This window comes from Prionailurus bengalensis, chromosome D3, assembly GCF_016509475.1.
Source record: "Prionailurus bengalensis isolate Pbe53 chromosome D3, Fcat_Pben_1.1_paternal_pri, whole genome shotgun sequence".
Taxonomy (NCBI): Eukaryota; Metazoa; Chordata; class Mammalia; order Carnivora; family Felidae; genus Prionailurus; species Prionailurus bengalensis.
The window spans coordinates 38,585,079-38,597,126 of record NC_057356.1 but is presented as its reverse complement, the minus strand read 5'-3'; the positions used below and the strand labels follow the sequence as shown (position 1 = coordinate 38,597,126).

General features: G+C 43.6%; 1 protein-coding gene across 36 annotated transcripts in view; it reads right to left on the bottom strand.

Moving 5' to 3' along the window:
• Positions 1-12,048, bottom strand: part of EPB41L3 (erythrocyte membrane protein band 4.1 like 3) — a 234,190-nt gene that overhangs the window by 86,701 nt on the left and 135,441 nt on the right. For 35 of the 36 annotated variants that reach the window (XM_043558343.1, XM_043558345.1, XM_043558337.1 and 32 more), the window contains exons 2-3: positions 7,351-7,547; positions 2,254-2,451 (exon numbers count right to left, since the gene is read on the bottom strand). In XM_043558343.1, the coding sequence (XP_043414278.1) occupies positions 2,254-2,451; positions 7,351-7,536 (384 nt within the window). In that variant the 5' untranslated portion in view covers positions 7,537-7,547. The remainder of the gene's footprint in view (positions 1-2,253; positions 2,452-7,350; positions 7,548-12,048) is intronic. The other variant, XM_043558346.1, reaches the window with a different exon arrangement.

Below are 12,048 nucleotides of genomic sequence, written 5' to 3'. Positions count from 1 at the left end.
CCCCCCCCCCCCCCCACAAAACTCAGTAAACTTCCTTCTAGATTCTTCTTTAGAAAGCTCTGGTAGCTAGGACGAGAGGGCTGCAGGGTAACCCTAGTTATTTCATTAATAATACAGTCAATAGAAAGACTCTCCTCAAAACTAAGAAAAAAGTTTCTCTTAGGTCAATTTCTCCAGAAAGTGGATCCACACTGGAAAAACACAATCTCTCTCATGGTTACAGAAGTCCTTTACACTTCAGAGTAAAACCCAGGGAGGAGTACATTACTGAATCTCCCAATTCCCAGAATAAACATCTAACTCAATAATGGGACACTTCGAACTAAGACATTAGCCAAAATGAAAGCCATAAAAATGTAAAAAAAAAAAAAAAAAAAAAAGGGTCTGTGCATGGCAAACTTTAGGCAGGATCCTTGGAGCATGTACTGCACTCCCTCCAGCAACCCATCAATATTTCTGAGGTCACAGGATGACAAAAATTCTTTCAGTTAACATGTGATCAAGTAACTTTCGATCTAAGAGTTTATTTTCGAAAGATCTTTTTTCCGCTACGTTCCTACAAAGTAACCCAGCCCCATCCCCACCACAAATGACATTATCAACATGAAATGGATTTGAATCTTCTGATCCAAGAAAAGGACTGGGTACAGCAGTGCAGTATGCAAAATAAAGTAGGAATGATGTGGCGTTGTGGACAGAGGAAGCAGAGAGGAGTGAATGAGGGACACAGCAAATCGGGTGGGATTGGTACTGGCTGTGTCTTAAGGGGGCCTCAGGGCAGACTTATAGCACATCCAGCAGAAGACGTGAACTCCATAAGCATGCGGTGGGAGGAGCTGGTGTAGACGGACGTGCGAGGTCCCTGGATGACCAAGGGCAGGGGGCTGAGGTGGGAGGAATAAGCTCTTTGAATGAAAACGTTAAATCTGGGGCGCCTGGGTGGCTCAGTCGGTGGGGCGTCCGACTCTTGATTTCAGTTCAGGTCACGATCTCACAGTTCATGAGTTCGAGCCCCACGTCGTCACTGCCCACACTGTCAGTGCCCGGCCTGCCTAAGATTCTCTCTCTTTCCCTCTTGCTCTGCCCCTCCCCCACTCATGCTATCTCGATATAAATAAACTTAAAAAAATAATAAATAAATAAGCAAACGAAAGAAAATGTTAAATCTGAAATTGAATCACCTGCGGAAAGAACAAGCTGCTCCCTCCCAGCTGTGGGGGGAAGGCACTGTGGCCGGTGCACACGCACTCCCGCTCCCGTGGCCTGAGTTCACACCCTCTGTGTGTCCTCTGTGCTACACAGAGAATGCAACAAATCATCCGTCTCCACCGCTATGGACAGGTAGTGTTGTTCCCATCTGTTATCTCGATCTTGCTAAATATCTCTGACAAAAGTCATCTCACTGCTCCTTCTCTGAGAGGAATTTTAGTTTTTCTTTACAAACAGAAGCCACTATACCTTTTTACACTCAAACTGCAATGCCCACCACGATGTACATTAAAAAAAGTTACTCTAGGGGCGCCTGGGTGGCGCAGTCGGTTGAGCGTCCGACTTCAGCCAGGTCACGATCTCGCGGTCCGTGAGTTTGAGCCCCGCGTCAGGCTCTGGGCTGATGGCTCGGAGCCTGGAGCCTGTTTCCCATTCTGTGTCTCCCTCTCTCTCTGCCCCTCCCCCGTTCAGGCTCTGTCTCTCTCTGTCCCACAAATAAATAAACGTTGAAAAAAAAAAAAAATTAAAAAAAAAAAAAGTTACTCTAAGAGGACATATTCAGTTCACACTATCCTACAGTGCTGTGTACAGAAATTTACAAGTTTATACCGATGAACGGTTGAAATTATTCAAATACAAAAAATATTAAATAATTTAAAATAGAAAAAAATAAAATCATTCAAATTAAAAAGTATAACTATTCAAACAGAACAAGTAAATTCATTTAAATGATAACTCACAAGATATGAATTAAAACGTGATTTAAGGCCCCCATTTTTTTTCCCTACCATGGGAAGTGTTAGAAAAATATATATGTTTTTAATTAAGATCACATTTTTCTCTTGATTGTAACATTTTGGAGACATTATAAGTATTTTTAGTAATATGATCTGTTAGGGACTTTGGAAATAATTTTGTATTTAGAAACCAGGTCTGAATAATTTTCCAGAGTTCTGAACACAAGAAAGTGCCTTGGATGCTTTATACCAACATTCTCCAGGTCTCAATATCTGGGACAAAAAAAGTTTTAAAACGTGCACTCACCTCCACGTCACAGATATATTCTGATCCATCCAGAAGTATCACTTTGCACTGCATGCTTTTAGGCTTTTTGACAATCTTTAATGGAGATCGAGATAGTTTACTGCTAGATGATTTCTGAGAAAGTTTATCGTCTTCCAATTGCTGATATTCGAGCTGTTTTGCAGCCCCAGCAGCGAACTCCCGTTCCTTGTCAGTGACCTGTGAAGAGCAAACAATGAACAGTTTTCACTGCAAGACAGGAAATAAATATTGCATTGCTCAGGCAATAGCAGAACCCTTCAGACATTGGTTTTCCTATTTCCAAGAGCAGGAGAGATGTCTGGATGAGGATATTGTGAATGGACACGTATACGTACACAGATGCTTAAACTGCTAACAGTTTCACCTACGTAACTTTGCCATTTAAATGTACCAATAGGGCTTCATTTCAGTTTGACTCGAGGATTTAGTTTAGAAACACTGAGTTTGCAAATGGCGTCAAGACTTCACTAAGTAAAGGACGATACAAATGGACTCCTGACTTTTTCAAAATGCATTAGATAGTACCGGTCTTTAAAATAAATCCTTTAAGGGTGCTTGGGTGACTCAACCCATTAAGCGTCCGGCCTCGTCTCACGGTTCGTGGGTTCGGGCTCTGTGCCGACAGCCTGGATGGAGTCTGCTTCGGATTCAGTGTCTCCCTCTCTGCCCCTCCCCCACTCACACTTTGTCTCTGTCTCTCAAAAATAAAATAAACATTAAAAAATTAAGTCATTGGGGCGCCTGGGTGGTGCAGTCGGTTAAGCATCCGACTTCAGCCAGGTCACGATCTCGTGGTCCGTGAGTTCGAGCCCTGCGTCGGGCTCTGGGCTGATGGCTCAGAGCCTGGAGCCTGCTTCCGATTCTGTGTCTCCCTCTCTCTCTGCCCCTCCCCCGTTCATGCTCTGTCTCTCTCTGTCCCAAAAATAAATAAACGTTGAAAAAAAAATTAAAAAAAAAATTAAGTCATTTAGGGTTTATCTAACTGTACTCTATTGTCTTCATTCACTGGGTCCTTCTATATTCCATGACCCACGACACCTCACATGCATACAAGGTAAGGCCTAGAGAACTTCAAGTATTAACCTTCTCAGTAATTTTACAATTGTTAAAACATTTGATTTAGCTCTAAATCAATTCAATGAAGCCAGCGGCACTGAAATGCATCACAAAGTAATCCCCTTAGTCTGTTCCCGCCCCCCCCCACCACCGCCACTGTAATGAGCCACTGTAAGAGCAGATCAAATCTGTCCAAAAGCTTTAATCTGCTTTCAAAGCACAACAGCGTAGCCCAGGCTAGACTCAAAACTGCAGAGGACATCCTACGGAACAGTGAAATTCTCCCGTGAATCCCGTGGAAATCTTTCTGTGCGACTCTTCTACTTACAGCCTTCTTCTTGATGTGTGTGGGCGTGTATTTATATACATATGTTTTACTGAAGTATAGTTGACATACAACGCTACAATAGTTTTACGTGCACACAACAGTGATTAAACACTTCTATACGTTATGCTGTGCTCACAGGATAGCTGCCGTCTGTCACCATCCAATGCCCTCTTCTATCTATGAAAAAACTACCAACGGTGTTAGTGCTGATCCAACTCACGGGCCAGACTATCATTTCCACTAGTCTGCAAATACACACTGACAACGCAAAGAAAGACATGTTCCAAAGTTCAGGTTAGGCCCCTTGAGTAAGCATGAAATTTCTTCTCTCATGAACATACTGTTATACTAGTAGCTGAAAGCACATGGCCTTGGCAGGAAGGCAGTCTTGACAGCTTATCACTTCAACTTGTCTTTTTATTCAGTGGCTACCATTTTGCGACACTCTAATCACAAAGTTCTCTTTCAATGTATTTATTTTGGATTTTAGGTATGGATTTCTGCTTAAAAAAATTTTTTTTTAGTTTATTTTTTGAGAGACAGAGAGAGAGAGAGAGCACGCAGGGAGTGGGGCAGAGAGAGAGGGGGAGTGAGAATCCCAAGCAGGCTCCACACTGTCAGTGCAGAGCCTGATGTGGGAGACTCGAACTCACGAACCATGAGTTCATGACCCAAGCTGAAATCAAGAGTCCGACGCTTAACCGACTGAGCTACCCAAGCACCCCCGGATTTCTGCTTTTCAAGTGGCATCTTCCATCTGATTTCCCATCCAGAATTTTGTAAATACAGTCTTTTCCTCCACTACCTTGCACAGGAATTCAGGGCAAAGTTGTGAGAAGTTCTTCAGGATAAAAAGACACCCATTTGCTGAGTGAAGAAACCAAGAAAAATGGAAACACCAACTTCAAAGGCCCAAAGAGTTGAGAAGGCTAGCTGTAGCTAAAACAAGTAAATATAAGAAAACCCGCAGGTCTGGCGACTTTGTCCAACTTTTTTTTTTTTTTTTTTTTTTTTTTGACTGTTAGTCTTTCCGTATCAAAGCATTAAAATAGTGCCACAGAAAAGTCAAACATTAATTTTGGCCTTAGGCCAGCTGAAGAAGTCTGGTAACTTTGGAATTTTATGCCATACATTTGCTAAGTGCCTGTATAACTTACGTGAGACTTTTGCACTTTTAATTTACATTTTCATCTCATCGCAGGCAAAGTCACCAGAAGCTGCATTTTTATTTAAATTTTACTACCTGGAGTCAACTTTTTCGATGTATTAGGGAAGGTGAAACTTCATTTTTCCTCTAATAAAATAAAAGTATCTGTATGAGAAAAAGCTTTCTGGGCTATTCATCAGTCAACGCCAGACGCACCTGAAACCACCAGTGTGCAAAGGGAGGTGTTTCCAGGGGTCGTTTCCACGCACCCATCATTGAGTGTCTCACGCCCATTTTTTCAACAACGTTAACTTCAGACGAGCAGACCAAGGACCTCAAATGAAACGTCCACTGTAGTCACATATAATTCATTACGATTTAAAAATATCAGTAAAACCCTTTAGGCAAATCCTGTTTCACTTAATTCTCATGACAGCTCTGGGAGGTAGGTGTCTAGGTATCCTTACCCTCATTTACACTGGAGGACAGAAAGGGGTGCAGGCCACAACCTCAACAAACTTCCTCCAGGTCATAAAACTAATAGCCTGGAATTCAAATCCCGCCAAGCCCATGATTTAATCATCAATGATAACCAAAATGTGCTTCATTTCACCTCTAGTGTAACTGGGCTCCTAGTATGAATCACAGAAACCGAGGGGAGAAGAACCCAAGGAAACCATCTTTTCTGATCTCTTCACTTTGTGAACGAGGAAGCCGAGGGGCAGAGGCTAGACAAGTTCTCGGAGATGACTCAAATAGGGAAGAGGCAGGAGTTTACTAGTTCTCTGGACTCCACCGCCAGTTACCTTTCCCTCGAAGGGCTTAGTATCATCTCTCTTAGTTTGTTTCCAACATCTGACTTCCAGAAGATCAAGTACACGTATCACGTCCTGGCACAGAAACTCTTCCTTCTCTACAATTATTTCCCACTCTCACGTTTATTTCGTTTCAGAGTTAGGAGGAAAAGAATGGGAAAAAAAATCCAGTCTTAATAATTTGACATTTCTGAAGTTTTAAAAGCAAGCAAAACACCATCACATCTCCAAAAGAGAGAGAGAGAGAGAGAGAGAGAGAGAGAGAGAGAGAGAGAGAGAGAAACATTAAAGAAAAACCATGAGGGCAAGCACAGCTCCTTAAGTTGGAAGGATATCCCTCAGCTCCCCATCATGAAACAGCATCTATTTACAGAGCATGAAAATAAATGTTTTTTAAATTTCTTTTTAATGTTTATTTTTGAGACAGACAGAGACAGAGTGTGAGCTGAGGAGGGGCAGAGAGGGAGGGAGACACAGAATCTGAAGCAGGCTTCAGGCTCTAAGCTGTTAGCACAGAGCCCAATGTGGGGCTTGAACCCACGAACTGTGAGATCACGACCTGAGCTGAAGTCAGACACTCAACCGGCTGAGCCACCCCGGTGCTCCAATAAATGTTATTTTTAATACTGTTTAAAGGCAGAACTTAAATAGCATGGGAAAAAACATAATCAGGATGCAAACACAGTTTAAGGTAGTAATAATGTGTTGCACCTTGCAAAGAATTTCGTGTCTCTTCCCTCAATGTCTCAAATTTCTAGCTTGATACATATACTTCCAACCTAGAAAAGGCCAACTGTTTGCAGGAACTCCTGGGTTTGCTTACCACACGAGACAGTATTCTAACACATGCTGATTTCAGGTTTGAAGTTTTAAGCCAAAATAACTTAAAAATGGATTCATTCAAAGCCCAGTATAAATCATGCTTTATATTTTGTATGAAAGCTTTTAGAAGAAATATTCACACCACATGTGGCAACTTAAGTATGTCTATTTTGGTAACAGAATTGAACATACGTGCACATAGGAGAGGGAAAGAGATCCACCTGAACACCCATTAAAAGTAGCTGGCAGGGGCGCCTGGGTGGCGCAGTCGGTTAAGCGTCCGACTTCAGCCAGGTCACGATCTCGCGGTCTGTGAGTTCGAGCCCCGCGTCAGGCTCTGGGCTGATGGCTCGGAGCCTGGAGCCTGTTTCCGATTCTGTGTCTCCCTCTCTCTCTGCCCCTCCCCCGTTCATGCTCTGTCTCTCTCTGTCCCAAAAATAAATAAAAAAAAAAACGTTGAAAAAAAAAAAAAAAAAGTAGCTGGCAACATTAGGTTCAGAGTGACCCCTGGGAAGAATCAAATTAGCTCTAACCCATAGGCCTGAATAAAAGTCAGGAGCCAAATCAGAAGGTGTGGGGTCTGTCCTTCCTGGAAATCCAGATAAGACCAATAACTTGCAGTGCAGATTTCAGTGGGTTTAAGTGCTTTAATCAAATGAAGGAGTTACCAAGCAAGACTGTGGAATGTCATTCATTGAAAGTCTCAAAATAGCAAAAACTTTCCATCTGCCTGGGACCAGAAGGGGGAAAAGAGATGACCCCTCATAGTTGCCTCTAGTGCTAAGAGACCAAGGTCGGCCCCCAGACCCCAGAAAAGGTCAGTAAACATTCCTTAATTGGCTTTCTGGGTGATGCTAGCAGGTGCGGGGGAGTCGGTGGCCGCCTGCGTCCTGTGCCCCGGGGCTCACCTCCTTCCTCACGGGGGTGCTGTGTGCCGCGCCCTCGAACTGTTCCAGAGCCTGCTGCTGGTCCTCACCGCTGGGCTCAGGCCCCTGCTGCTGCGCCCCGGCTTGCCCCTGAGCCCCCGCTGCCTCCTGGGGCTCGGCCTCCTGCTCTGGCTTGGATTCTGAGTCTGAGCCGGATTCGGTCGTCATGGTTGATTGTTCTGCAAACAGAAAATGGCACGGTCCCATCACTTGGTGCGATTACCTTCCCTAGGCAAGAGAGCCAGGATGCTCCCCTGAGGGGCTGCGCGGAGCCACTTTTGCAAAAGGAGCGAAACAGGCCTGCAATCGGAACACAATCCTATTGCACGCACCTGGCAGACGACCTAAATTCACCGCAAAGATGCGTGCCTGTGAATGGTTCAGAATTAACACGTAACTAGAAGTCAAAATTTATTCGGAATGATCACAGGTTTTATTCCTATTAGATTTTTGCCACAGATGGCCGTACAATGTCATTAAGGTAACGTCACAATAATTACATAACTGAGATACATTTAATTTCGGAAAATGAATCTGCCGCATCAGCTGGGCCTATATTTTAATCTCTGGGAAGGATGATCTAATAATGGAAGTGGATATCCTTTCTCATCCCCTCTCCCTTTCTGTCCCTACACAGGGCCCCTTGCTCTGCCTCCGGAACCCCTGAATCCATCCATTACTTCCATGAGCAAATGCCTTTTCTCCGATTTCTCAGAACCCTGTTATCCCCGTGTGAATGCACAATGACAACTACGCCAGAGGCTTCCTCGGTGACGTGGAAGGTGTCCCACCCTGCACAAGCCCTGATTGGGGCTGGAGGGAGGCTGGGCAGTCTCACCTCTCCCTCCTTCATGAGTGAAAACTCACTGCTTCTTCCTGGCTTCCTCCTTCCCCTGGGCGTTGAAAAAGGAGTCTGTCTCAGCTCTTTAGGGGACTCAAACAACAGATCTTATCATATCGTAATCTGCTCTTACATCTCAAGACCCCTACTAAAATATAACCACCATCAGGGCGCTTGGGTGGCTCAGTGGGTTAGGCACGCAACTTCAACTCAGTTCATGATCTCACAGTTCGTGTATTTGAGCCCCGCGTCGGGCTCTCTGCTGTCAGCACAGGGCCGGCTTCAGATCTTCTGTCCTCCTCTCTCTTTGCCCCTCCCCTGCTTGCCCGTGTTCTCTCTCTCAAAATAAATAAAAACGTTAAAAAGTATATAATCGCCATCTCGTAATGGCTTGCGAGTCCAGCATTTTGTGCCTTCGTTTCTACATCTACCAAATGAGGGAAGCGAACGTGACCGTATCCAGAGAACTTAATTTTCTGTGGTTACTTCTTCCCCCTAACTAAGGGGCACACCACTGTGTTTAAAGCAGTTTTCTGCTTTCAACAGCAAGAGAGGTGCTATGCCAGTGGCTACCATGTGGTTTTAGGTGATTTCTTGAGTATGTGGTTAATAGCTCAAAAACAAATATCCCAGCCTATCCTGGAATTTCCCTTCCTAAATCTAATTTCATGGTAAAAAAAAATATATCAGGAACAAAGGGCTAGTATAATATTGTAAGCAAATGACACACCCATTAGTGAAATACAGAATTACACAAAATACTACTCCACAGTAAAATCACCATGGAGTTCCGATCTTCACAATATGCGCTGGAATAGGTTTAATAATTCGAAGAAGAGGGAGCACACAAATGCCAGTCTATGTTACAAATGAAATTCAACATCCATGCTTTCTATGTAGGTTCGTTCGTTTGTTTGTTTATTTACGTATCTTTAACAATCAGCAGCTATTCTCCCTCTTGCACAAAAGACGTCAACCTGGCAGTGTGCAGTTGCCCAAAGCATATGTAAATATCAAGACCAAACACAGAACAAGATAGTGATCCAAATAAAACTATCGCATTTCCTTCCTGCCTCTAACATTACCTTTTAGATTTTTAAGCAAATCTGAGAGTAAACAGTATATTCTTCTCTGTTGTGTGCCTTCACTAGAAAGCATCAAGTCTACAGAAAAGACAGTGGAGGAGGAAGAAAGGTGATGGTATTGTGTAATTCAGAGCCTACAATCCAAGTCTACCTTTTAGAAGGGGAAGATTAATTTTAACAGTCAATTCAATTCACTGAACTCTTATTAAGTACCAAACAGAAGTCAAGTACTGTCCATGGTTTAGAAATAAACATGTTTGTAACTCCCCTCCTCACCCCAAGGAGTGGCACAAATGACTTCTTCTCAGAATCCATGTTCTCCATCTTTTAGTAATTAAACTTTGTTTTAACCGGTATTCCTCCCCCTCCAGCTTCAGACCACAATTGAGGTCATGTGATAAAGTGTGGACCAATGAGAAAAGAGAGTATATGTATTCAAAATGTTTAGGTCATTTTTTCCTAAAGGCAAGGGCCCTTGCCCTAGGTTTCCTTTTCTCATTGGCTAGAAAAAAATGGTGGACATGATTGCCGCACACTCAGTCATGGAGACCTCAAATTCAGAAGGATGCCAGAGCTGTCCCTTCCAACCTGGGCCCCTGGATGAACCCATGGAGCACAGCTCAGTTGCTCCGTATTGTGCCACGAGGCAGAAATCCATTTCTGTCTTCTTTGAACGTGAGTTTGCGAGCTCAGGGCCAATCTAATACATATTCTTCAGACTAAAATTCTACTAAAATGCAGTCATACTCCAGTGGTTCCCATTTCAGTAAAACAATGTAGCTTTCCCTCAATCTCACGTCCTCCACTGGCTACGACCGGATTTCTCTGCTTTCCACTCCTAGCTTCTCAAAAAAATATCGTTGACCCTTATCGTCGTCTACTTCCTCCCTTCCCCTCTCCCTACAGCCACAGCAGTCTGACTCCACTGGGGTGGACGATGCCATGGACAACCCACTCTTGTCGTCCTCGTCACATTTGATCTCTTAGCAGCCCCAGCAAGGGTGGTAAGACTTTTCTTGTCAGCACGTTTCCTTCTCTTGGGATTCAGAACGCACCACACCCTCCTGCCTTTCTCCAGTCTCTCAGGCTACACCCTCCCATTCTCTTTTATGGGCAACTTCTTATCCAACCTCTACATGTGGGAATGTCCTGGAAAACTCCGTTGGGCTCTCTCCTCGCTTTACGCTTGCTCCCCAGCTAATGATACGCTTTCCCGGGGCTTTAAATACTTCCTAGAAGCCAACTGCTCGTGCATTTGTAACTCTGGTCTGAACCTCTGAGGTTTCAAACCCAGCTGCCCACTTGACATTCCTAACAGCTCACAAGTATCTATCGATTTTCCTCTTCCAAATCTGTTCCTCCCCTCACTCTTCTTCCTCACCCCAATAAATGGCAATGCCATTCCTTCAAGCCACAATTCCAGAAGTCAGCCTTGATATTTCCTTCTCCTTACCTTCCCTATCTTTGGCAAAATATGTAATTTTGCACATATTCAAATAGCTACGTAAAAACATGTTTCCAAAATATATCTTGAATTGGCCCCCTGCCACCGTGCAAGCTATCATTTCTTTCCTGACCTCCTCTTCTTCCCTGCCGATTCCTACCCACCTCTAATTCTAATCTTCATAAAACATAAATGTACTCCTATCACTCCTGTTAATAGCTTCCCGATGTGCACAAAGAAAAATCCAAACTCGTAATTGCCATGGGTTTCAAGCACAAGCCTCGGCCTCAACACCCTATCCCTGCCCAGAGGCACTTGCCTACCCCTCTCCCCTACTATGATCCAGCCAAGTGACTGCCTTTTGATTTGCAAAGCCCAGCAAAGTTTTTTGCCTCCAGATTTTTTAGGTATGCTCTTCTCTGCAAGAATGTTCTTTCCTGTCCTTCAAGTGACCAACTTCCCCGTTCCCCAAGTGTCAGCTGAGAGAGGCATTTCCTTTTTACACAGTTACTCTGCGTGTGCTCATGGTTTCTTACCTATTATCTATCAAACTTAATGGTTATTCAAACCCTCCCCTGACCTCCTTCCAACATCCTCATGAGTGGCAAACAGGTGTATTTACACCCCAATATACCCAGTTCCAACATAGTACCTTAGGACAGAGTAGGTATTTCAATAATTTTTTGGAGAACAATAAAACCAACCCCATTATCGTATCTGTCTACCTACGTAAATGTGTAATAACTCTTCCTTATAGTCTTGAACCATTGTAAAATCTCTCAAGTGATGAAAAAGTAGGTATTTCAAGGTTTAATGGAAAACAGAACTCAGTTACAACTTTCAGAACTGAAATCTCCCTACAAGGTAATAGACACTATTGGTCTGATCACACGCTAATGCTTTTACCAGGAGACCAAAGGGTTTTTCAAACACTCAAACAGAAAATGTTTAGGTGGCTTAGAGAATCTCTAGAAGAGTAACCCAACAGTCACTAGATCATAACATTTTAAAAAAGATACAAACAACTACTAGAAAAAGTACATTTAAGAAGATGCCTAATTTTCTTCCTAGACAGGGCGTTTTTGCGCATAAATCATATGTTGAGGGGTGCCTGAGTAGCTCAGCTGGTTGAGCGTCTGACTCTTGATTTCGGCTCAGGTCATGATCTGAGGGTCACGGGATCAATCCCAGAGTTGGGCTCCATGCTGAGCGTAAAGTCTGCTTAATATTCTCTCTCTCTCTCTCTCTCTCTCTCTCTCTCTCTCTCTGCCCCTCTCCCCAACTCGCGTGTTAAAACAAAAGATACCTTC